This window comes from Muscardinus avellanarius (genome assembly GCF_963383645.1).
Source record: "Muscardinus avellanarius genome assembly, chromosome: 2".
NCBI classification, from domain to species: Eukaryota; Metazoa; Chordata; class Mammalia; order Rodentia; family Gliridae; genus Muscardinus; species Muscardinus avellanarius.
Genome location: NC_137787.1, coordinates 24,896,800 through 24,924,653, shown reverse-complemented (window position 1 = coordinate 24,924,653; position 27,854 = coordinate 24,896,800). Strand labels below are relative to the sequence as shown.

The window sequence follows — 27,854 nt, the reverse complement described above, 5'->3', positions numbered from 1 at the left end:
TTCTGTAGGAATGCCATCTTGACCCTCGTGAAGAATTTATGTTGGATCAGATTTTTGGCTCAGATTCCTTTTCTCAGGTTTTCTACACTGCAAATTCCAAGCAACTTAGCACCACCGGCTTCACACTGCTCCTTAGCTCTACTTCTGTATTCGATAGCAGATCAATAAACTTTTTTTTATAGGTCCACATATTCAATATTTTAGACACGTAGACCTTATGTTCTTTGTTTTAACTATACAAATCTATTACTGTAGTGGGAAAGCACCAATACATGACATGTGGATGAATTAACATGTTTCAATAAAACCTCACTTACAAAAATAAGCAGCCAACTTAGATCCATGGTTGTTGACCCTGGTATATTTTGACACATCATCAGCTTTGATTACCAAGATATCATCAACATATTTCAAAGAAACTAATACATAATGATTTTGTTAATCATTATGTATTTAATTAATTAATTTTATTACTTCAAATATTAGTATACTTAGCCATGATATGTAAAGAGGAGTGTTATTAGATTAGTTACATACATATTCTTATACAAATAAATATTAGTATGTCTCCACTTAATGCCAAAATTTAAGAAGGGGCAAACTTTGTTATTAACAGATCTTAGATGTTGTGCTCTCGTAGACTTCTCCCCTCTGCTTTATGTTTCCCACCTTAGTCAAAGACTCTCAGAATGTTGGAGCTGGAATGGGTCTCTAATGCATTGAACTAGATTATTTCATTCTTGCATGAAGGAAATCTGCTGAAATTAAGTGACTTTTATTTCTCATTATCTTGCTAGTTCTTCTCAAAGTTGGGGCTGGAATCCAGTCTTCCAGCTCCTGCTACAGAGTTTTGTCCACTAAACCCTACTACAGCATGGGGTTGGCTCAAACTGGAAAGAACTCTAATGGAGATTAAGCAACCTGTTATCACATTAGGAATGTAACATTGACTCTTCTCTTGTCAGCACTTAGTTGCTCTGTTTCTACCTTTTTCTGGTTTAAAATAGGCTTGTAAATAAAGTTCCTTAAAAACAATCATTATAAATGAAGAGTGATCTTGCTCTGGTTGTACCTTGATTTATTAAGAAACAATCCTTTCATAAAATGGCAACAGGCAAAGCCGCGGTTGCATTTCTATCTCGGTCATTTCTAATAGCTTAGATCATTGGTTCTCAATTTTAGCATGAGAATCCCCTGGAGGGCTTGCTAGAACGGATTGTTGGGCCCCACTCCAGAGTTTCTGACTCAACAGGCTTGGGATAAAACCGAGAATTTGCATTTTTGACATGTTCCTAAGTGATACTGATACTTCTGAGCCTGGGTAAAACACTTTGAAAACCACTGGCTTAGATCTTAGCCCTAAAAGCAAATTAGAATTTACCGGTGGAGGTGTTAATACACTAATACCCAGGCTCAGTTTCAGATCAGCTAAAATAGAATATCAGGGGATTGAGACAGGATATCAATTTTCTAAAAGTGTCTCAGGTGATTCCAATATACAGGCAGGACTTAGAAAAAATAAGAAAAATAATGACATACACAGGTTTATTTGATCTTATGGATTCGATTTTTTTTCTCAACATCTTTCCTTATTAGATGGAAACAATTTTTATGTAGTCATTTTGTGATATAAATAAGATAGATAAAATGACTTTATCAAGTGATTCTATAAATTGAATGTAATTTAAATTTAGTCATTTTATACTAGTAATGTTATAAAGTGCTTATAATGTAATACAGTTATAGAATTTTCCTTTTAATATGTTCTTATAAAAATGTTTACCAATTATAAAGTTAGTTCATTCCTTAGATACTTAAATTGTTTTTATTGGCATTCATAGACAGCATAATCATTCAAACATTAACTCCTAAAATCTTCACTCTTATTTTCTTCCTATGCAGTGAAAGATGCAGATATACCTTGTATGGACATACAGATTCTGTGAACACCATCGAGTTTTTTCCTTTCTCCAACACTCTTCTCACCGGTTCTGCAGACAAGACCCTGTCCCTATGGGATGCGAGAACAGTAAGCAAATTGTCCTCCTTTTCCCCCAGGTTTTGATACGTGTGGTGGCTCTTAGTCATTCTTCAGGTATTGGATACAACTTAAAAAGTATGCAAGGGCATGCAGGAAAAAAGTAATTTTCTACTTATGAGACACTATCTAGATACTCTTATCTATCCTGCCTCCTAAATGCTAGTACATAACACTAATATAATTACTTCATCAAACGTTAATTCAACAATTATTAATTGAGATAAAAACTCTGCTGGTGCACGGGATACAGAAAGGAAACATGTGCCTCTCCTTAAGGAGCTTTTAGTTTGGTAAGGAAAGAGAAACAAGAGATTATTTTAATTATTTTAAGAGATTATTTTACTTCATTAAAATTAGGTATTAATTAGGTATTAAGGTGGAGATGCACCCATATATACACCCTTGTAGAAGGCAAGGAGGAATCTCACCTGCAGGAAGAGAAAAAATGGCTTCTAGGGAAAGCTTGGCTTGCACTGGGATGGGAAGGTAGGTTGGTATCAGGTGGCATGGAGAGGCTTAGACTGTGAAAGAGCAGGACATGTACAAAATCATAGTGATGTGAGGCTGAAATAGCATATTCTGAGAGTTGCAATTGTTGATATATATATATATATATATATATATATAGAGAGAGAGAGAGAGAGAGAGAGGGGGGGGGGGAGAGTGAGAGAGCGAGCGCGCGCTGAAGGGAGACATGACAGACAAGCATTTCAGGTAAGGATAAGAAAAAGATGAAGTGTCTATTTTAGGTTGTTTCAAGCTGGGTGTGGTGGCACACACTTGTAATCTCAGTACTTGGGAGGCTGAGACAGGAGAAGCACAGGTTCGAAGCCAGTCTCAGCTACTTAGTGAGACCCTATGCAACTTAGTAAGACCCTGTTTCAAAAATTAAAAATACAGCTGGGCATGGTGATGCACGCTTGTAATCTCAGCGCTTGGGAGGCTGAGACAGGAGGAGGATCGCACAGGTTCAAAGCCAGCCTCAGCTACTAAGTGAGGCTCTCAGCAACTTAGTGAGATCCTGTTTCCAAATAAAGTATAAAAAATAGTTCTGGGAGTAGAAAAAGGCCCTGGGTTCTACCCCCAGTACCACAAAGAAATTAAAAATACAAAGTAGGGCTAAGGGGTAACTCAGAGGTAGAATGTCCCTGGGTTCCATCCCCAGTACTGCAAAAAAAAAAAAAGAAAAAAATTGTTTCAGAGGAAATTTACTAAAAACAGCTACATGAATAGGTAACAATCAGATTTGCCTTTTATAACAATTGCTTTGTTAGTGGAGCAACAATACAAAAAAATTAACTATAATATTAACCATTTAAATAAACATTTAAATTAAATTAAATTAAAAAGTTATAACTATAACATTAAAAAGTGACCCAATTTTAAAAAAATGGGCCATTGAACTGAATGAAGACTTTTTTTCAGTACTAGAAATTGAACCCAAGGGTATTCTACATTATGGATATACCCCAGTCCTATTTTTTTGTTCTTTATTTTGGAACAGGGACTCACTAAATAGCTGAGGCTAGCTGTGAACCCACCATCCTCCTGTCTCAGCCTTCCAGTTTCTGGATTTCAAGTGTGTACACCATGTCCAGCTCAAATAGACACTTCTTAAAAGAAGAGAAACAAATATCCTATAAACACATGGAAAAAACGTTTAATATCATTAGTTATCAGGGGAATGCAAATAAAAACTATAGTGCAATACAATCTAACTCCAGTTAGAAGCACAATATTAAGAACACAATAATAAATTCTGGTGATGAGAGGGAGAAATAAAATTCTTACCTATTATTGGTGAGATTATAAATTAGTAAAGACACTATGGAGGTCAGTATGGAGGTTCTTCAAAAGACTAGGAATGGAACCATTGCATGACTCAGACCATTTTTAAGTATCTTTCCTGAATAATTACTGTCAGAATACCATAATGATACATGTATATCCATGTTTATGGCAGCACAATTCACAATAGCCAAATCATGGAACCAGCCTAGATCAGCTAGTCTTAAATAGTCAAGCTTTTTGTGTTTTCTCTCATATGTGTTTGCCACAGAGAAAGTAGAAAAACAAAAGGACTTTAGATAAATGTGAAGAGAGACCAGCTGAATAATGGAGGTAGATAAGAGCATGGAGTTGTGGTAGAGAATAAGGAGAGCTGATGAGGGAAACAGTTAAGATAATAATGTTATGCTTTGTCCAGGTATGAAGGTTTGGCCACCAATCTCACTGAAACATACTGGGAGCAGGAGGGTGGGACTCTGAGGGAAACACACTGCGTGCTGTGTATTTGTATATTTATATCACTTGGAACCTCACTATGATGCATAATTACAATCCACCAATAAAAGCATAAATTTTTTTTAAATATTAAAATTTTTTATAGAAGGACTGGAGGTTTGGCTTAGAGGTAGAATTCCTGCTTTCAACCATCAGTACAAATAAACAATAACACATTAAGAATAAGTCTTTAAAAATTTATACTGTATACTTAACTATATATATGGAATTATAAGAAGTTCATATCCCAATGATTAATGAAAAAGTAAAAGTCAAATCATATTTATAGTTAAATATTCTGAGTTGTTAAAGAGGGATACTGAGATCACTATTGTTTTTCTATACAATAGTAAGAATAGCAAAAATGTACTGAAATGGATGACATTCTTTTTATAATGTTTAGACTATGTTAATTCCTTGATAAATAATAAATTTTCAGGTTAACTTGAAGATTTGAACCTAAAAGAAGATGATTTCCTTCTATTATTGGTGAGGTGTAATATTCTGTCACCCCAACATGATTAGTTACTATTGAGACATTCTCTATAATATTTTTGATGGAATGTGAAAATGACTGGTGGATTATATTTCTATAAATTAGTTTTAAACTTCTTTCTCCCACTCTCAAATATATACTAGTCTTAAATCATTAACCTAATATAACAGCTTATTATTGAGGATAATGAATGTGTAGACCTCTAAGTCAGTCTCTAAGTCAACTGGACAGATCAGCTTTGAATTTTGCGGTGGATAAAAAGAGGGCCATAAATCTCTATAATTACTAAACAGAGGCTATAAAAGGTTTTTCCAGTTTGAAAATTCATGAAATTGCTTCATTTTATGGGACTACCTCTGTTTTTCTTCAAAGTTATAGAACAGTAAAATTCTTTTATTAAAATTGAAAAGTAAGATTGTTTATTGTCACAAAATGATATAAAATATCATAAATATAATGAGAAATTATAATGCACTCCCCAAAAGCAGCATGAAAAATCCCCAAGTACATAAATTGTTCGGAAGCCTATTGAAAATAAATGCAATGAGATGATTAGTCATTCACAGCCTGATAAAAAAAAAATTAAGACTTCAGAATTTTTTTAAGAGGCTATTTACTGTACAGTTAACCCAAGGATGAGAATGAGATGAGTAATGCATGGAAAGTGGTGTCAGAGCTGGGATGGCAGTGGTCAGAGTGGCTGACATGTCCTTGCCAGCGATGAATCAGACACACAGAGTTCTTGACCCGGATTGCCTTCAGTGGCCACGTCATGCTCTCTAGAGTGACCAACTGCATAAAATTCTCCTGCCTTGGCTTTGTCCAAGAGATCTAGCAACCAATGAATGAGAGTCCCTATAAAATATAAAACCTATGAACTTACAAAAGGAGTTAACCTCTTGGCTCTAATTTGGTGTCTCACACCTGTCTACTTCATGGTGGATCCTTCACCTTGCATAAGCCAGGAGGTTTCCCAGATGAGGTCTGGTGAACTCTTAGAGAAGCCTGTCCTTATTCTGAGGCCAGAATGTGGAAATAAAAGTGCAACTCCTACCTTTTCTCTGCAGGTTTCATTTCCCACCCATATTCAATTTAGTAATATTTATTAGACATTGACATGCCAGGCAATATTCTAGGTTTTAGAGAGGTGACTGTAATAAACCTTGCCCTCAGTGAGCACACAGACTTTAGAAGTACAGGTAAACGATAAGTTATTTAAAATAAATTGAGCTGGGTGTGGTGGTCCACATCTATAATCCCAGTATTTAGGAGGCTGAGATAGCAGGGTCATAGGTTTGAAGCCAGTCTCAACAACTTAGCCAGATTTTCAGCAACTTAGCAAGACTCTGTTTCAAAATAATAAAATAACATAAAATAACATAGAACTGGAGGTACAGCTTGGAAGTAGAACACCCCTGGGTTCAATCCCCAGTACCAAAAATAATAGTAATTGTTACATACTCCATATAAGAGTTTTATATGGTCTATATAAGAGCAGTATGTATGTGTATGTACACACACACACACACACACACACACACACACACACACACACACTGCTTACTGGAACCTGACTCAATGTGTACCATTACCATCTGTATTTCAGAATGGAGAAAACAGGCTCAGAGAGAAGAGCCTAATATGAACTCTCCAGTGTCAAACATGTTATCAAATGTTCTATACCAGAGAAAACAGTGTTTTGTTCACTGTTATAATGCCACTTTTATTTTGATGGAATGATTAACTGTATTACTATTTTCAAAAATATCTGTTTATAGCACACTGTTAGCAAATGCTTGTAATCAGACAATAGGTCAAAAAATTAGGATACTTGTGTTTGGGGGGGAAAGCACAAATCATCTTTGAGGTCAATTTTTTTATCTGCTTTGTTAAGAAATGAGAATAAAATTTTGTAGGGGTAGGGGACCTTTTCTTGGTCACCTGTGGCTCATTACAAAAGATTGAGAAGCCAGGTACAGAGGCACCTGCCTGCAACCCCAGCTACTCTGTAGGCTGTAAAAGGAAGATCACAATATATTATGTAATTACTAATGGATTTGGTAATGTGGGACACGAAGAAAATATTTGAAAAAATAAATGTAGCTATCTGTCTCTTCTAGAATCCTGAACTTACCTAATTTTGCATATATAGTAAACAATATAGCACAGTAATGGCACACAGCTACTCTGCTGGAATCAAAGCCCAATTCTGCTGCATATTAACAGTGTGGCCTGTTCAGTGTACTTCAGGTTGTCTGTAATCCCAGTACATGAGAGACTGAGACCGGAGGATCACAGGTAAAGGCTAACCTCAAAAACTTATGACAACTCTCAACAACTTGGCAAGACCCTGTTTCAAAACAAAAAGTTAAAAGGGTTGAGGCACGGAAGTAAATGTAGAACACCTCTGCTAACGTTTAAATCCTTAGCACCACATACACACATACACAAACAAAAACAGTGTGAACTTGGACAAATTGAATAAAATATATTTCCTTCAATTTTCTCATTTGTAAAGTGTGGGTAATAGGGTGCTTACCATGTAAAGCATTAAGTGATTAATTATATTAAGTGTTTAGAAGACTAATAGAAACTCAATGTTTTAGATATTCTTATGGCAACTCTTAAATAATACCATAGCTGTTTGCTTACTAATATTCATCCATCATGAAACCCTGAGATTTCTTCTCTACTTTTACTGTGGTTGGAATAATAGGTGCTCAGCAGATGTTGAAGGAAAGGAGGGAAAGAGTGAGGGCAAAAAGAGGATAAAAGAAGGAAGATTGGGAAAAAGAAGGAAAGAAAATATCTTATATTGTGTTTTCTCTAACTAAAGACATTGCGTCATGTTCTAGAGGTATAGTCTTCATTATTTGCCTTCCCTTTCTTTTCTTTCCATGTAGATTAATGCCGAAGCATACCATAAAATTGTTACTAAATAAATATGAGATAAGTAAACTAGGCATTTTTTTTCTTCTGGTTATATCTAAAATTGATCTTTTTCTTATTTTTCACATAATAATATAGTCTACCTCCTCTTACACCATATAATTTTAAGAGGAAAACCTCATCAGACTTTTCAAGTTATCTTTCAATAAGTTGCTAACATAGCCTTTGAAATAACTTAAGTTTCCTTTTCCTCAATTATCTTTATTTACAATGCTGCCCATTTCAGACAAATGAGCTTTATCTTTTTTCCTCTTCATTTTTGTCTGGGTATATGCAACTTTCATTGTCATGTCATTTTGCAGCCTTCTGTTTTCAAAATTTATCCCACTTCATTAAAAATATGGCAGAACTTAAGGTCATTGAGCCATCTTGAGTTGATTCCTGTGCAGGGTGAAAGGTAAGGATTTAGTTCCCATTTTTTCTACGAATGGAGAGTCAATTTTCCCAGCACCATTTGTTGAAAAGGCTGTCTTTTCTCCAGCATATGTAATTGTCCTCTTTATCAAAGATCAATTTGCTATAAATGTGTAGATTTGTTTCTGTATCTTCTATTTTATTTCATCAGTCTGTGTGCTTGTTTATGTGCCAATACATGCTGCTTTAATTATTATTGCTCGGTAGCATAATTTTAAGTCAGTAGCTCTAATGCCTCCTGCATGGTTCTTCTTTTTTGTGGTACTGGGATGGAACCCAGGGGCAATCTGACTCTAAGCTACACCCCAACCCTATTTTTTACTCTTTATTTTGAAGCAGGGTCTCACTGAGTTGCAAAAGGATTCACTAAGTAGCTGAGGCTGTCCTGGATCCTTGATCTTCCTGTCTCAGCCTCCCAAATGCGGGATTACAAGCGTGTGACACTATGCCCAGGTCCTGCATGGTTCTTATTACTGAGAATTGCTTTGGCTATTCTGGTTCTTTTGTTTCTCTATATGAAATTTATGACTGATTTTTCTAGGTCTATGAAAAGTGACATTGGTATCTTGATAGAGATTAATTTGATTCTATAGATCATTTTTGGTAGAATGGCCATTTTGATCATATTTATTCTGCCTATCCAAGAGCAAGGGAGATCTTTCCATCTTCCAAAGTCTTCTTTAATGTATTTCTTTAGTGGTTTATATTTTTTATTGTAGATGTTCTTTACCTCTTTGGTTAGGTTTATTCCTAGGTATTTTATTGGTTTTGAGCTTATTGTTAAAACTGTGAAGCTATTAGAGGAGGGCATAGGTTCAACACTCCAACATATAGGCACAGGTAGGAACTTTCTTAACAGGACCCTCAAAACTCAGGAAGTTAAAACAAGAATTACTAAGTGAGATGACATAAAACTAAAAAGTTTCTGCTCATCAAAAGAAATCATCAAGAATCTAAAAAAATACTATGGAATGAAAGAAGATCTTTACCAGTTATTCCTCTGATAGAGGGCTAATATCTAGAATATACAAAGAGCTTTAAAGACTTTACACTAGAAAAACAAATAACCCAATCAAGAAATGCGCAACTGAATTGAATAGACACTTAACAAGAGAAGAAATACAAAAGGCCAATAGTTATATAAAAAATGTTCAACATCATTAGCAATCAGGGAGATGAAAATCAAACCTACAGTGAGTTTTCATCTAACCTCAATCAGAATGCCTATCAGCAAGAAGTTAAATAACAATAAATGTTGGTTAGGATGTGGAAAAATATGAATTCTTCTCCTATACATTTTTTTTTTTTGTGGTGCTGGGGATGGAACTCAGGGGCATTGTACCTCCAAGCTACAATCCTAGCCCTTGTTTTTGGTATTTTTATTTTTTGAAAGAATTTCTCACTGAGTTGCAAAGGGCCTTGCTAAGTATCTGATACTGTCTGTGAACCTCAATCCTCCAGGCTCAGCCTCCCAAATGCTAGGAATACAAGCATGCACCACCATGCCGGCTTCTTCTATACTTTTGGTGGGATTGCAAACTAGTTCAGTTGCTATGGAAATCAGTGTAGAGATTTCTTAGAAAACTGAATGGATCTGCCATATGATCTGACTATACCAGTATTGGATATTTCTCCAAAGTCATTGAAGTCAGAGAACTGCAATAATATATGCATATTCATGTTCATAGCAGCACAATTCACAATAGCCAAATTATGGAACCAACCTAGGTGTTCATCAAAAGCTGAATGGATTACAAAATTGTGGGATTGTAAGAAACACAATGAAATTCTACTCAGCAATAAAGAACACAATTACATCAATAACAAGAAAATGCAGACTATTATGTTAAGTAAAATTAGCCAATCACAGAAAGTGAAGGGTCATGTTTTCTCTAATATGTATAAACTAGGGAGTAATTAGAATGCCAGAGGGACTCAAGATAATGGAAGAGAAGCAAGCCTCAGTGGAGCCAGGGAGGAGATTTAAGAATAAGGGAGGAGGAAGACTGAGGTTCACTAATGAAAATAGTACCATCGACTATGGTACACATGTGAATGTCAATCTGGATACCCTGTATTGTGAAAAAGAAAAATGAGGAGACAGAGGGCACCAAGTGGCTGTGTACACATATGTCATTGTCAACATAATTTACATTATGATGTGAGATTGTAATGCACCAATAAAAGCATAAAATATACTAGAAAACGATGTTCTAAGGAAAGTTACACTGGTTAAGATGGATATTATGCCTTTTTTCTGGATATTATTGGTACTAAAAGTAAAAAATCTTCATATTTTTACAAATATGAATAAGTAGCTTATTCTTCACATCCTTTATTTAAGATATTCATTTAAAATTAACTTATTATATGTATTTTTCAAAATGCTTAACATCTTCAGAATTTATATTAGCATTGTTTAAATTTGTCACTGGGTTTACATGTAAATACATAGATCTATATGTTATCATTGGAATATAAAGCACATGGTTTGCTTTTTAGGCAGAGAAGTATTTGAACAATCCAGTTTTCTTAAAATTAAAAAAAATATGCATTTTAATATATAATAAAACCCATTGTATTTTAAATTAATTTAATGCTGTAAGATTTTGAAAGACTCTCAACTCTGATAAAATGCTGCACCTCTCTATAGAGCTTTTATCTTCCATATAAAACCATGGCATACATATCACAGTTAGTATCATAATTTTTCTATTTTTGCAGCTATTTATATTTTTAGCTAATTTATATTTTAGCTAGCAATAGAAAATCTCGATTTTAATGGTATTATCATACTTTGAAAAAGTATATTTCAATAACTAAAATAATTCATAACCATGTATTATCAGCTGAAACACACAGAAAGATTCATTCTGTGAAATTATTTTTATTCTATAATAGCTAGAAATAATCCTTTTTAATTTGATAAAGTTAATGTAAATCTTATCTAAAAAAGATGTAAAGATATGGAGTGGGATGGCATAAGAATAGGTAAATCCCTAGCCATTTGTTTAGAATAACTTGAATATTCTTGACAATACTTGCTCTTGACATAGTTAAGATGCCCCTTCATATTATCTTTAATGTAGATTAGATTGAATTCTAGCACTGGAAGGAATAAGTCATAAAAATATACCAGATAATAAAAACTCACCTTTGAACACAGGTAACTAATGTGGAGTAAATATTATCAAAAACATTCCACCATTTGCTTGGCCAATTGATTTTTATTCCATTGCTGAAATGGGTGATTCATATCAATTTGAGAGTATGTATATTATTAGGAGCAAAATTATTGCCTAGGAGGGTTTAAAATTTAAATACAATAGACACATCCAATTCAGTTTCACTATGTTCTTTAATATCTATAATAAAAATAGCTAGTATTTATCCTGTCAGACACTTGAGACACATGGCTGTATTTAATCATCACAAACAACATTGCAATTTAGAGAGTATTTTAACCACATTAAAGTTAAAGATTATGTAAATCTTAGATGTTAAATAACTTTTAAAAAGTTCTGCAACCATAATTGTTGGACTCAAGGTCATAACACTGTTCCTTTCAGCATCAAATTCACGTGTTTTTTTTTTTTACTGCATCATACAATCTTTATTTCTAACATAACATTAAATAAACAGCTGAATATCAAAGATTTGTGTAAGTATCTGCTTATAAAAATGACTTTAATCTTTTTACACATAAAATTAAAACCCTCTGAATATAATTCAACAAGGTAAAGATGAGTGTATTATAAAACATACTTATTTAGTGGATTATCTTCATAAAACTCATGTTAGTGTTGCCAAAACTTAATAGATATATTTATTTATTATCTCTCCTAAATAACAGAAATAACTTTTTTTTTCTTATTTTCAGATTGCCAGTGAAATTAGATGGAAAGAATTTTGGTGGGAATTTAAAGTCAAAAGAAAGAGGCACGGGTCTATATTTTTAGATGTGGTAGAATCTAGGTGTCATCTCTTGGGAAAACAGAGGTTTGGGACTTATTGGAATTGAGTAATTAATATAATTATCATGTAATAATATTGAAATTCTAATAAGATTGAGATAGCCAGGTATGGTGGTGCAGCCCTGTAATCTTAGTACTTGGGAGGCCTTGACAGGAGGATCACAAGTTCGAGGATAGCCTTAGCAAGTAGTGAAACTCTCATTAATCTAGTGAGACCCTGTTTCAAAATAAAAATAAAATAGGGCTCAGGGTAGAAGGGTTGGGCTGGGAAGTTGAACCCGGGGGCATTTGGCAGTAGAATGCCTCGGGGTTCAATCCCCAGTGACATACACACACACAAAGAAAAGAATATTGAGGGTACTTTGATCATAGAATGTGTTTCATCGAAAGAAATAATTACTGTATTGCCTCCAGCTTTTTTGGCTCAAGTATAGCATAGAGAGAATATAATTATTGAAGTTCGATAGAATGGAGTTTGAATCCAGGTTTTGGAACTATCTGTTTGTGTGTTAATCTGGTGTGATATTTAACCCCTGCAGAGTTCAACTTAAAAAATTAGAAATAATAATTAAATTATACTAAATCATACTCTTAGCATATATTTGAAAGTCAAAAAGGCTTACTATCTTTATCTTCTTGGTGGCTGAGGAGGCTAGTGGTGAATCTTCTCGTGATTAGTCGTTCTGTCTCTGTGGTTGTTGGGTTAAATGATGCTTAATTAAACTGAACAATTTCGTGGTAGATTGTTTTGGTTGGTATTTTGTCTGCTGCTGTCACTTTTCAGAACTCAGTGACTGTAATTCATTGCATCAGTTTGTAATTCCACAGTCTGTATACTGTTTATTTGACCTATCTTGCTTGTAGTCCCTTCATTTCAGTTCAATGTATAGAAATCACTTAGGAATAATTTTGTCCCGGTTATTTATTCTTTCATATCGTCAATCCATTAAAGCTTCTATAATGATCACTTGGCTGTACTTTAAGATAGCCTTAACTTTGAATTCATTGTAGCACTACATGTTAATTATGATTTTTAGGTATCATTGATGAAAGTAGAAATTAAATGCAGCATTTTTGGCAAGTATTCCTGGCATCCTACCGATGTTGTGATCACTGTAAGGTAACAATTACGCCTCCTGTTATATAAATCCACAGCACTAGAAAATTATTAACACTTAATTAAAGTGCATTCCTCATGGATAATAATGAATGCTACATCTAATCATGTTTCTCTTTTCAATCATTCAGCAGCTCTAGCCTTTCTTCCAATAAAGAAAAAAACTACCAAAAAAGCAGACAAGCTGCTTGTGTGCCCTTCTGCTTCTGGCAGTTATGCAGCATTTTATATATAAAAGCAAAAGCTCTTAAATTTAGTCATACAGCAAAATTAAATTATAGGCTTCTATAAAAGATATATTGAAATGCCATTTGTTGTTTTTTGAGTACCCAGCATCTAAGAACGATACTCGATTTTGGGCGAAATTTACAATGTATAAAGCTTGGGGGGAGGCAGGGCTGAAAAGTACTGGTAAATAGAAAAATAGTAAATATTAAAGTGTAATTTAATGTGGGAGAAGGTAAATTTTATAAATAATTTTTTTTGAAAGCTCAGTAACAAAACATACTTAACCCTGCTTTGCTTTACTATTATTAGATTAGTATATACACTATAATATTTAGATTGCCAGTGACATTATATATATTATTATATACTATAAAATATATTGGAATATATGTGCATACATATATATATATATATATATATATATATATATATATATATATATTTAGTATGTGTGTTCTAAAACAAATAAAAAATTTGAAAACAGCCCAGTAAAATTAAATGGAAAAATCAGTAGAAGCCTTCTTTTCTACTGGCAAAACAAAAGTATCATTCCAATTAACAACATCTACAATAGTATAGTACCTGGAGTATTTATATAGTACCTAAACAAAAATGTATGTGGAATAGAAGATAATAAATTTACATAATAGTAATGAAAGGTGTAAATACATATTTACATATATACACAAAGGAAATACCAGGTTTTTTAAAAGAGACAAACACTACCTAACTTCTTTGTAAAAAAAACTACAGAAATGTAATGGAATTCTAGGCTAGACCTGGTATTACCTTTGCTTCGGAAATCTTGGAATATTGATTATTCTAATTTTTATATATAAATTAATAAGAGCAATCAGTACATACAACTGAAAACAAAAATATAAATAAGACGGACTTGTCTACCAGGCATTAAACTATTATGCTCTTATAAACAAAAAATGTTTTAGAACTAAAGAAAGATTGATAACTTCATCAATGAAATAGAATATAGACCCATGAAGCAGATCCTACTTGTGTATTATATAATATAAACCCCTTGTTTGAAAAGCAAAGTCTCCTTGAGAGTTCTTGAAGAAATCATCCTCTGTCGTCTCTTTCCCTTCAGCCTTTGACCATCTGGGCTTTTTGTTGCTGATTTCCCAATGTCTATCTAAGTGTCATAGATCTTTGGGCTTTGGATATGTGGTTATGTGGTCAGAGTTTTACATACCTTAAAGGATATTTATGCCTCTCTTCAATGAGATTTTGCTTTTTTGTTTGTTTGTTTGTTTTTTGGTCCTGGGGATTGAACCCATCTTACTTCTGAATTACACCTCTAGTCATTTTAATTTTTTACTTTTATTCTAAAATAGCATTTTACTAGGTTGCTGAGGGCCTTGCTAAGTAGAGGCAAGCCTTGAACCTATTATCCTCCTCTTTGAGCTTCCAAAGTTCTAGAATTACATGTGTGTGCCTCCATGCCCAGCTAAGTGTTTTCATTTTAATTATTTTAATTACACAAGTAAAATGTTATTTCATGTATGAAAAATTAACTTTTCAAACAAACACTGATAAAAACCTTAAAATTAATTAATGAAAACCTTTGGATTTATAGCCTTTTAAAATTTCTATATAGATACTATTTCCATTAAAAGTTTTTCTTCTCATAAGAACATTATGCTTCACCTCACATTGCATAAGCTAATTTTTCTAAAGTTAATAACATCTTTAATATTTTATTTATTTATTTTATGTACATTTATAACATATCACAGATACATTATAATGAATTCTATAGATGCATGTTTTTGCTTGGGAAATATTTACTAATAGGTACTTGAAATATTTTTAAGTATTTGATTCTTTAAACAAGACTGCAGAAGACGTCCCTGCAGGTGCGTTTTTTCACACTTGTCAACTCATTTCATTATGATACATTTATAGGTTGTGCAAGCTGCATTTTCAAAAAGCATATAAATCATATTGACAAAGGCTTTTATAAAATGTTGACCAAACCTAGTTATGTTTTCCCTTCAGCAATACATGAGTGCCTACTTCTTAACTCTCTTGTCACTTTAATTTTGGGAATTAGAGTTTAAATCGATCTTGTAGATTGTTTAAAATATAAGTAAATAACTATTAGTATGGTCAGAATATTTTTATATTCATTAGGCATATGTTGGATATGTATTCTACTACTGACATTAACTTTAGTGTAATTCTTTAACTCACATTTGAATTATTTGACACAGAACTTGGGACTTTTTAAAGTATAATACTGATTTCCAGCTTATTTGTGAAATTCAAACTAGATTTTTTGTTAAATTTTGGGTATTTGTTTTTTTCTCTTTTTGTCTTAGGAAATTAAGGAGTTGGAATTTTAGGGAGGTTGCCTTAATGGGAAAATATATTCCTAAGTGTGTCTTGTTAGAGAAGTAACTGCTGTGTTTGAATTACTCTTCACCTTCCTTATTCTGCCTGCTGATCTCTGGACATGGTGACATCAGTTGGTTGTTGGATGATGGTGTGAGATTATGGGTTGCTAGAACTCTGTAGTTCTTAGTACCAAATTACTACAGTTATCAGATGGACGTGAACTGGTCAGATCTTCTACATAGTTTTTGTAGTTTTTCTCTAGGGTTGGCAGTCTCTGGTTTTAGGAAAATGATGGAGTTGGTGAAAAGCCTGGCCTGGAATATCAAGAAACAGAAATAGTCCGTATACACTGGCTCATGGGATTTGAACAAGGATTTAAAGTCAATGGGAAGACAGCTGTTGGAGCATTTTACAATCCAATCAGTTACTATTTCATGAAGCAAAGCTGTAGTTTGGCATTTACTGCAACTTGAGTAGGATTATTAACAAATTTAAGAGTTAGGTTGTCTTTTACTGTTTTTTAATGGGTTTGCATGTTTTAGTCTCCTTCTGTATTTTTGTTTTGTTTTGGGGGTACTGGGGATTGAACTCAGGGGCCTCCTACCACAGAACTACACCCACAGCCCTATTTTTTTTCCTTTATTTTGAAACAGGATTTCAGTAAGTTGTGTAAGGGCCTGGTTGCAAACCTGTGATCTTCCTGCCTTGGCCTCCCAAGTACTGGGATTAGAATCATGCCTCACCATGCCTGGCTTCTCTCTGTATTTTTGTAGGTTCTACATACATCTTGATACCCATTTATAATTTTTAGTAGGAACTTCAATCCAAATTTTTAATTTTAATATGCATTTATTAAAATTCTAATGCATATTTGAGTATATATATTCTAATGTATATTTAATGTATAATATATAAATACATTTATATTTGAGTGTATTTTGATGTATAGTGTATAAATACATTTATATTATGAATCCTTTATATCTTTGATGTAGTAAAATTAAAATCAGTTGATCTAGAATCCTGAATAATTTTACTATTTACTATGTTACATGTGAAAACAATTTAAATTTTTGGAAAAATGTGTTTGTGTGTTGTGTATATGTATTTAGTGACACCAAAATCTCTACTAGTGAATGTAGTATAATCAATCAATACCATGTACATATGGAATGCCAAACATGTAGCAGATAGTATTCTGAATTTTGTGGTTACAGCAATTTAAAAAATAGACATATTACTTTCTCAGCCTTTGGCTAATATCATGTGTGAAAAATAGACAAAAGCCCCTGCCTTTTGTGAGACTTTTAGCAGGTGAAGATAAAAATAACCCCACCAGAATCAAGGTAATAAACATATTCATCACCTCTAAACATTTCCCTATGTCTCTCTTTTTGTTATAGTCATTGTTGCTTTTAATGGCAAGGCATTTAGCATGAGACCTACTCTCTTAACAAATTGTTAAGTACCTAATACTGTGCTGCTTAACTTTAGGAACTCTGTTGTATAGCAAGTCTCTAGAACATTCTTATCTTCCATAGCTGAAATGTTATACTCATTGAATAGCAACACTCCAATCCTCCTTCAACCCAGCCCCCATAGCCACCATTCTACCTTTTCCTACAAGTTGAATTATTTCAGTAGTTCATATAAATGAATCATATAGTATTTGTCATTATGAGCTGGTCTATTTTGCTTAAAATAATATAGTTCAAATTCTTTATTATTATTACAAATGGTAGGATTCATTCTTTTATATGTCTGCATAATACTGCATTGTATATATACCATGTAACATTTGACAATTCCACTTCTCTTTTTATAAATATAATATATACATATATACATACATGTTAGTATATTCTGTAATAATATATATTCTCTCTTTCCATATATATGTATGTATATGTCTTTATATATATCCATATGTATACATGCATATATATACATATACATATACTTATATATATATAAAAAAAAACTGGAACCAGGATCCTAAAGAGATAGCTGCACTCCCATGATTATTACAGCATTATCCACAGTAGTCGAATTATGAAAACAACACAAATATCAATCAACACATACACAGATAAGCACACTTGTTTTTATTCATTACTTTGGCATCATACATCAACTTTGTAAAGTAATCATTGTAAATGTGTATATTTTTCTGTATTATGTAGAGAAATGCTAGATTTTTAGTTTTTAGAAATTTGAGGTATATCAAATGCAAAATTTCTGTCAATAATTTATATCCTTCAAGTTAATCCTATTCTATAAGTTTTCTGCGAACAGCCCTGTGTGCAGAGATGGCATACTTACACCAGGCTAGCCTCCACTGTCAAACCAAGAGACGGGAGCAAATGCTGCTGATATCTGGCCCTGTTACTTCACATTCATCTGCAGCAGTTCTGGGCTGTTCCTGGGGCCATTATCAACTTCCCATCTCAAGAGCTTTCACTGGCATCTCTCTGGCTCCTGCCTGAGAACATTTCTTCTGATGCCACAGAATAATAGGCTCAAGTTCCAAGAAGCTAGTGCTCCTGGGGACAGATGGAAGTCACAGGATAAATAGCTCAGCATCTTTGCACCTCAGTGGGATGATTATAAAACATGTTTTATATGGTTCCTTGGAGTTTTTTTATACTTTTATTGGTGTTTATAGTGTGAGAGGAATATACATGCATACAACTCTTGGTGAATTTTCCTCCAGACCTCCCCCTCACCCTTCTCTTCCTATAAATGTCATAGGAAGCCTGAGTCCCAGGCTCAGGGTTTTCTGGTAACACTCACCTTATTGACTTTTGTCCTTCTCAATTTTCCTTTACTTACTCCCTTGCATGTATTTTTTGGATTAACTCCCAAATAAAGGACTGTAAGTATTTGTCTCAGAGTATACAGGAGACCTCATCAAGTCATTCAGGGAACCTTTCATCCAGTTGTTCATGCCTGGTCAATGCAACAAAAAGTTCAGGAATGGTGCCCAGGAATGACACAAGGGTGTTGGGTTGACCCCTTGGCTTTCCTGGACCCCGAATACCCACATTGGTCTCACTGTGTCTAGCACCACAGAGTTGAAGGGTTTTAAGAATCTAACAGGGCTCTAGGTAGTCCCTTAACAAACAGAGTTAATGTTAGCACATATTTCACCAATGTTTAATCTGGTGCTATTTCTATAATTAATCATTTTGTCAATAGTTTCAAGTAAGCACAATCCTGAAATGCAGAATGAATAATAAGAAGCTGAAAACTTATCGGCATGGTGAGAAGACATAATGATCACTTGTACCAATGACAGAGAAGCAGGGATACAACTCCTTGAAGCCTAGGTCAGATTAGAGAAAAACCCAGGTTTTGCCAGAGGACTATACATTTCTGCCATGTAGAGTAAGACTGGTGTCATTAAAGTCTCACAGTAATTCAGAAAATACAATTGCTTTCTTAGTTTGGCTTAATTCTGAAGAAATCACATCACATATGCCTTTGGTAAATATCAGAAGAAGAAACTATAGGAAATTGGGGTATTTAGAAAATATAAAAATTCTAACTGTATTAATTTTAGGTGTATATGTGCTTTGGAGGTATAACAAGGGTTTCTGAATTGGAAAAATTGAGACATAAAGACTTGGATGAGCAAATATTCAATGATCCTTTTCTTCAGACATAATCTATGCTTCAGAAATGGAAATATTCCCGATGTAAGAAACATTTTTGCTGTTATGTAAAGAATCAGAATAAAAGTACTTGTTTAGAAATCTGAAAAAAACATAAAAGAGAACACATATACTGAGCCATGAAAAGATTTTCAGATAAATCAGGCTGTAAAGAAAGATTAAAAAAAAATAGAAACCAACTCTGTGTCATTTTCCTACCATGATAGAAAAAGTGAAATTTTTTGGTCAAAATAGAGTTCATCAAATTAAAGCAATATTATATAACAACCAATAAACTTGTAAAGCAGGTGAAAATTGCAGCAAAGGAATGATCATTATGTTTTTTCTTTAAGATTGTTGCCAAATAGATTAATTTCAGAGAACATTTACAGTGCCCTGCTGATGTTTGTGTGGGTCTGGGCAAAGGGAAGCGAGGCCAGCCTGCATAAAATGGAACTCTTGGCTTGAGGAATTCATGGCTTAATATTTTAAAACAACATATAAACAGGTTACCTGAGTCCACTCTGAAAAGGTCACTGGATTGTCAACAGAGCTGCAGTCAGAGGAGCCAGGTGGCCTGATTGATCTTTTTAACAAGTTACTCTAGAACAGTCCTGCCAAGAAGAGAGTAAAAGGGAGCAAGGGCACAGCGATCCAGGGGGATGCCTTGTGAGCTTGGGGAAAAAGTCGCAGCAGTGTGGGGTGAGAGGAAATTGTGTTCATTATTCATTGACACATGCATCTGGTAGTCAGTTACTGTGGGAGTAGATCCAGTCTTATGAAAAGAGGCAACACAATCTACATGTCGTGTAGGTTTCCCAAATATTACCATTTGACTTTATTTGCTTTATCTCTTTTTTCTCTCTTTCTCATGATATACACATATGTTTCTCCAAAACATGTGAGAGTAACTTTTGACTTGATATCCTCTTAACCATATCTAAAAACAAGGACATTCTGTGTGTGTGTGTGTGTGTGTGTGTGTGTGTGTGTGTACGCATCTGTGTAGTACTGGGGATTGAATCCAGGGATATTTTACCCCAAATTTGAAACAGGGTCGTCTTGCTAAGTTGCTGAGGGCCTCTCATGAAATTGCTGAGGCTGGCCTCAAACCTGCTGTCCTCCTGTCTCAGTTTCTCAAGTACTGGATTACAGTGATGTGTCACCACACCTGACCAAGAATATTCTTTTAAACAACTTCAGGAAAATTATTACCATTATTTTTTTATTAAACTGGGGATGGAACTCAGGGGCATTCTATTTCTGAGATATACCCCTAGCCTTATTTTTATTCTTTATTTTGAAACAAGGTCTAAGTTTTAGAGAGCCTCACTAAGTAGCTGAGTCTTCCCACGATTCATGATCCTCCTATCTCAGCCTCCCAAGCACTGAGATTACAAGCATGTGCCACCACATCTGACAGGAAAATTATCTTGTGAGTTGGCAGTGGGAAAATTATCTAATATACCGGCCTTATTTTGATTTGGACAACTGCCCCCTCAATGCTTTGATAACGTTAGAAAACTCAAGACTGTGTTATATTCTATTGTCTAGTCACCTAAGTTCCCAGTGATATGGACTAGTTCCTTCATCTTCTATTGTACTTCATGATGTTGACATTTCTGATGAGTGCAGGCCAGCTATTTATAGGATGTCCTTCAATTTGTGTTTGCCTGATATTTCCTTTTGGTTAGATTCTGCTTATGTAATCTTAACAGGAACACTTCAGAAGTGATGATTTTTTTTTCCAGGAATTATATCAGAAAGCCCATGTTGTTGACCTATTTCATTACTGGTGATGTTAACTTTGATCATTTAATCATGGCAGGCTTCTCTGAGTTTCTCCACTGGAAAGCTGAATAGTTTACTTTAAAATTAATATTTTGTTACTTTTAGGCTATATAGATCTGTCTTCTCAAAATTTCGCTTACTAGTTTCTACATCTATTGGTCTCACTTTTATTATTATTTTGTCTATGATGATTTTCTTTTGTTTTATGGTACTGGGGTTCCTGGAAATCCTTCTACCTCTGGGCTATCCTCCCAGACCAATTTTTATAATATTTTATTTGGAAGCAGGGTCTCTTGGAAACAGTGCTGCTGGCTTCGAACCTGCGTGATCCTCCTGTCTCTGCCTCCCAAGCGCAGGGATTACAAGCGTGTGTCACCACGCCCGGCTCTATGATGATTTTCTAATTCTCTCATTTCTTCTTCATGTGTAAGTTGTTTTTCTACTGAAAGGAAGAGCTTTCTAACCTCCTTCATTGTTTATTTAGATCAGAATAGCTTAATCGTATTCAAAGGTTATAATTCTTTCTTATCGTTATTTATTTGGCTACTCAAATTGTCCTACTCTTAGCCAATGGAAGTCACTTTTAAGAAGTCCACTTCTTTGAGAACTTTCCTTCCTTCTATTCTCACTCCATTTTGCAAGATATTTCAGAGTCCTCTTATACTGTTCTCACTAGCAGTGGAATGAATATTTCTACAAAAGCCTTGAGTCCTTTTGGTGCTAAATGATATTAGATATCAAGATTTGTGTGCCTGCCTGTTCTCATCTCCATTTGGGAATCATTGCCTCTAGTTATTCTCAGTAAGTGGAGATAGAAATAGGTATATATATATATATATATATATATATATATATACACACACACACACACACACACACACATACACATACACACACTCATAATCTGTGTATATAACAAACTGGCTATATTAAAACTTTGGTTCTGTTATATTGGATATTAGCGTTGCTACGCCTGTTTTTGGTCTCTATTAGCATGATATATCTTTTTCCATCCTCTCACTTTTAGTCTATAAATATCTTTGGCTATAAGGTGAGTTTCTTGCAACCAGCATATATTTGGATTATATATTTTAATCCACATTGCCAGTCTATGTCTTTTAATTGGTGAGTTAAGTCCTTTGACATTCAGTATTATTATTGAGATATGATTTTTGTTCTCTGTCATTTTGTGTTCTATATTCTGTTTCATATAATGTTATTTCTTTTTGCTTAGCTACCCTGCTGATAAAATTCATCTTTTCTCTGATTCTGAAATTTGCTTCTTTTTTCTTCTTTATGATTTTTTATTTTCTCTAGTGGTGGCTCAATATTTTTTAATTTTTTGAGATTCTGCTTATCTTGAAAGACTTTTATCTCTTTATCAATTTTGAATAATAACTTTCCTGGATAATGCAGTTTTGTTTGGAATTTGTATTATTCCATGCTCTGGATTACATCAAACCAGTTTCTTCTGGCATTCTTGACTTGGGTTATAACATCTGGATTGATTTTTATTGTTTTGCCCTGAATTTATTCTTTTGTTCTCACTGCTTTTAAGATTATTTCCTCCCTGGCATGGTGGCACATGCCAAAACTCCTAGCATTTGGGACACTGAGACCAGAGGATCATGGTTTACAGACAGCCTCAGCTACTTAGTGAGGTCCTCACAACTTAGTGAGACCCTGTTTCAAAAATAAAAAATAAAAAATAGAGCTGGTGCTGTAGCTTGAAGGTAGAATGCCCCTGAGTTCTATCCTCAGTACTGAAAAAAATCTTTCCTTAACCTCTCTATGTTGGTCATTTTAATTATTACATGGTTTGGGGAGGTTCTTGATGGTGTTCTGTATGTCTCTTGTTCAAGGTTGTCCAAATCTCTTTCCATATTTGGAAATTTCTCTGAATTTATTTCTCTGAAGAGATTATGTATATCTTTGGTTTGTGCTTTGATCCCTTCCTCAATGCCTTTTATGCATAGATTAGGACATTTCATATAGTTGTTGGATGTTTAGATACTGTTATTGTAATATCTTCTGTGTACTGTTGACTGTCCTTTCAGTTTTGAATAAACTGTATTCTAACTTATTTCCATTTCATCTAATCTTTCAGAATTTTTTTCTATTTTCGTCTTTATTTCATTTATTGACTCTCATTTTATTCCAAGCCTTTCTCAGATTTTCTTAATGTCTCCATTTCCCCTTTTATTTTCTTTACACATAATATAGGCCCTTCATCATATTGAAGATCAGGATTCCAAATTCTCCTTCTTGCATTTCTTGTAGGTCATTATTTGGATTTTCCTTATTTACTCCCTATTCTGTGTTCTCATATTTTCAGAATTCTCAGGTTTGTTCTTCTGTTGTCTTGGGATCTTTATTTTTATGTGTGAGTCTAAAGATAACCTGTCTGATTCAGTCTTAACAGTAGAGATTTAGAGATGTCAGCAAGTTCATTCATGGGTAAGTAGTGTTTTTTTCAATGGTGAGGGTTAGGTGAGGGGGAAGGAGCTAGGGTGATGAGTACAGGAGTAGGGTTAAGTGTAGGATATAATTAAGTTGAGTAAAAATTTAAGTGTAATAATGTAGTATCTGTTTGAGAATGAGAGATGATGATATAGTAGAGTTCTTGTAGTTAATTTAGAGTATTTAGATATGGAGATATTAAACAGCCTGAGTATAAAACAAGTAGATATAATAAAGGGAAAATAGTTTTGGGAGGGCAGTAGATAGGATAGAGGGAGGAATATTGTAATAGGAGTGGGGGAAGGGGCAAACAAGCATGCATACAAAAACAAGCAAAAAACAAAACCTATTATAGGAGTAAATCAAAGGCAAAAAACAATAAAAAAGTACTTCTAATTTACATATGCAGGGCCTGTATAATGCCTGTTATCTGTAGTAGCTTCTGGAGTATGTTCCAATATCTCTCATTTGGTCTGTAACCTATTGTCAGCTTTTGGACCCACTTTATGGGTGTTTGCGGCCCTTTCTAGCCTCTGATTGCTTTGTGTTCAGGTGTATGGTTGGAGATTGTCATAGTAAATTAGTTCCATGCAGGCTCAGGGTTCTGTGCTTTCTGGCCCTGGGCTCTGCACTTTCCTGCCCTGGGTTCTGCATTTTCTGGCCCTGGGCCTATAACTCCATACCTGCTTCGGCAGAAGGTCCTAACCTGACCACCTCAGGGGTAAGCCACTAGATCTTAGCCTGCTGGGATTCCTGCGACTGCTCTGGGAAGTCGTTCACCAAGTAATGCAATGTGGCTATCTTGCTGTCCTATGGGTTAGGTCTCTGGAGGGCACAGAGTGCTGTTGGTGGTGCTGGTTTCTGGTGAGTGCATAGGCTTTTGAATCTTTTGTTCAATCCCTAAAATGTGGTGCTGGTTGCTTAAGATGTTGGACCTCTGCTGCCACTTTCTGCACTTCAAATCCTTGGTTTTCTTTCTGGAATTTCTTGGGGCTACTAAGCTGGCAGTTGTGAGTTGGACTGGTGGTCCAACATGGTGCCAGTTGCCACACCATGTCAGTTGGACACTCAGTCTCTTTGCTGTGGATCTCACAATCTGAGTTTAGGATACTCTTCCATCATGGTTCTGTGTTTTGTGTTTTTGTTTGTAAGTATCTTTGTTGTTTTGTTTTTCTTATGAAGGAGAAGCCTTCTTGGTAGTTTATTTTGGTTTATTACAGCTACTGAGATGTTCTACATCCCACAATAGCCATTTTTTCTTCTTCCTATTTCTTTTATATTTTGATACCTATAAAAGAGCTGATTAATATGTTTTGTCTAGCTATCCCAGGCAAATGACCGTTTCACTTCTTTATTTTCAAATAATTCCCAGTGTTTTATGCATGCTTAAGTTGTAATATTTATATTTAGGGAGCTCATTTATATGACTTAGTACATTATCACATTTTATGAATGCTCAATGGCTGCATTGGAAGATATCTTCACAGATATTTGGTTATAATTTTTATTTTTTAAAAAGTATTCTTTTATTAGTAGATTACAATGATACATCATAATGAGCTCAATGACGTTCAAACAGAGAGAACTATACATGCACATAATACATCAGTCTTTTCCTCCAGATTAATATTGGTATTGAGAACTTCATACATGAACATAGCTAGCACCTTTTAAACTGTTGTCTTCATCAAGTTTCCTCTTTTCCTTCCCCACTACCCTCCCCAAATCCTCTTCTGCTATTCTGCTAGTATCTCTGCTCATTTATATGAAGTTTCATTTGCTTCCCAATTTCTTTCTAGCTTCCATATAAGATAGAAAACATAGATCTCTTCACTTTCTGAGACTAGCTAATTTCACTTAGCTTTATACCCTCTAGTTCCATTTATTTCCTAGAAATTGCATAATTTTGTTCTCTTTATGACTGAGTAAAATGCAATTTTGTGTATATACCACAGTTTCATAATCCATTTATCTGTTGACATACACATAGGCTGGTAGCCTCAAAAGAAAACTTAGGAAAGAAACTGAATATCTTAGAAGGTAGAAAGATTTTTCATATTCTTCAATAGGCAGAATAAATATTATTAAAATGGTCTTACTATCAAAAGAGATCTAGAGATACAATGCAATCCCTATTAAAATAGCAATGTCATTCTTCGCAGAGTTAGAAGATATAGTCCTAAAATTTGTATGAAAAAATAAAAGACCCCAAATTGCCCGAGCAATTCTGAGTAATAAGAACCATGCCTGGAGATATCACAATACTTAATTTCAAATTAAACTACAGAGCTGTAGTTAAAAAAAAAAAGCCAGACATGGTATCCCACACTTGTAATCCCAGCATTTGGGAGGCTGAGACAAGAGGATCCAGGATCAGGGCCAGCGTCAGCTACTTAGTGAGACCCTTTACAAATCAGCGAGGCCCTGTTTCAAAATTAAGAAATAGGGCTGGGGGTGTAGCTCAGAGGTAGAATGCCCTGGGTTCCATCCCCAGTACCACAAAAGAGAAAACATAGTATTGGCATAAAATCAGACACATAGCTCAATGAAATAAGATGATACAGAAACAAATGTACAACCAGTTGATTTTTGACAGAGGTAGGTATATTCCTATCTGCCTTATTGGTTAGGTTTTGTAGGATTTATGTATCATATACTGTGTCCATTTGATTATCTCATATTAGTGATGATGAATTAACATCTCCTATGATCAGCATGTTTCTACTTGTGTGTTTCTGCACATCTTTTCATTTTGCTTTATAGAGGTGTTTGTTATTTTGAAGCATAAACGCTGAGAGTTGTTATACTTTTATTGTGAATTGAGGCTCTTAGCATTAGAAGAATAGTGTTTGTCACCTTTAAAGCTCCTTAGCTTAAAATTTACTTTCTTTAGCATCAGTAATATTTTTGCTTTGATTTTATTCTCATACACCTGGTGTGTAGTTGCTCAAATGTTTGTATTTAGCCTTTCTGAATTATTTTAAGTTTATATCTTATATACAGAATACGTTTGGATTTTGCTTAGTGACTCAAACTGAAAATCATTTCCTTTTAATAGATTAGCTAAGCCTATCTATTCATACTTAGTGATACATACTACATGTTGGATTTTAACTCTGTCATACTTTTCTTTATAAATATGTGTATCATGTTATGTTTTTTGTGTTTACCCAAAGTGGTTTACTTTAACTATTTTATAAACTTCCTTTTAGCATTTAGGAACAACCATATTTTTCTTCTGGGGGTCAACTTTTTACTTATGTATATTGTAGTTTCCTTATGTGTTTTTTATGTATTACTGTGGTATTTGCCAGTTTTAATGACATATTTCTACTTATTACCTCCATAGCAATTATGTCTTACTTTTATAATTAATGCTCAAATAAAATATCTCTATTTTTGTTTGTCTAATCAGAGGCAATAATATTGTACTTTATTGAGTTCCTACAAGAAATACATGCAGTTTAACAATTCCTTAGTACTAGTAGACTTTGTGGAGGACTTAAACATTTCCAGAAGAAACACTCTCTAGAATCTCTGTGATGTTCTAGACTCACATACTCTTTACCTTACTATCTGCTCCCCATTTCTTATCTCTTGGTATGTATTGTAAAACCAAAGAAGTTTTTTTCTAGTGTAGCCAGCATTGAAACTCTCCTAAGGTTTTTCTCCAAATTTATCTGCACAAATTGATCAAAGTACTCAGAAGTTAAAAGGCTATTTCAAATCAATCTTTATTAGAAAAAGATGTTAATAACATATAACATCATTTTACTCTGTTAATATAGTAAGCTAAATTATAGTAGGAAGGAAGCCAGGGTAAAACTCACCAAGTACTGTATGCATGTAAGTACTGTATGCATCTGAGCTACATTGTGATGTGAGACTATAATATACTAATAAAAGTATATGAAAAATAAAAATAAAAAGTAAATTCTGTATTTCATATGTTCATTTCATCAGTATTAAAAACAAGTTTATTATACATGCATAACTTTTTATATAGTCAAAATATAAAGTGAATGGATTTTAAAAATAACAATCAAAATTTACAACAAAATACTCTAAGAGACAAGTGACAAGAATTGTTAAT

General features: G+C 34.0%; 1 protein-coding gene across 1 annotated transcript in view; it reads left to right on the top strand.

The window, feature by feature from the left end:
- The window catches only part of SPAG16 (sperm associated antigen 16), a gene marked incomplete at both ends in the record, with an annotated part of 820,178 nt that overhangs the window by 457,599 nt on the left and 334,725 nt on the right, over positions 1–27,854 (top strand). The window contains one exon of the mRNA XM_080689332.1: positions 1,903–2,029. Coding sequence (XP_080545458.1) covers positions 1,903–2,029 — 127 coding nt within the window. The remainder of the gene's footprint in view (positions 1–1,902; positions 2,030–27,854) is intronic.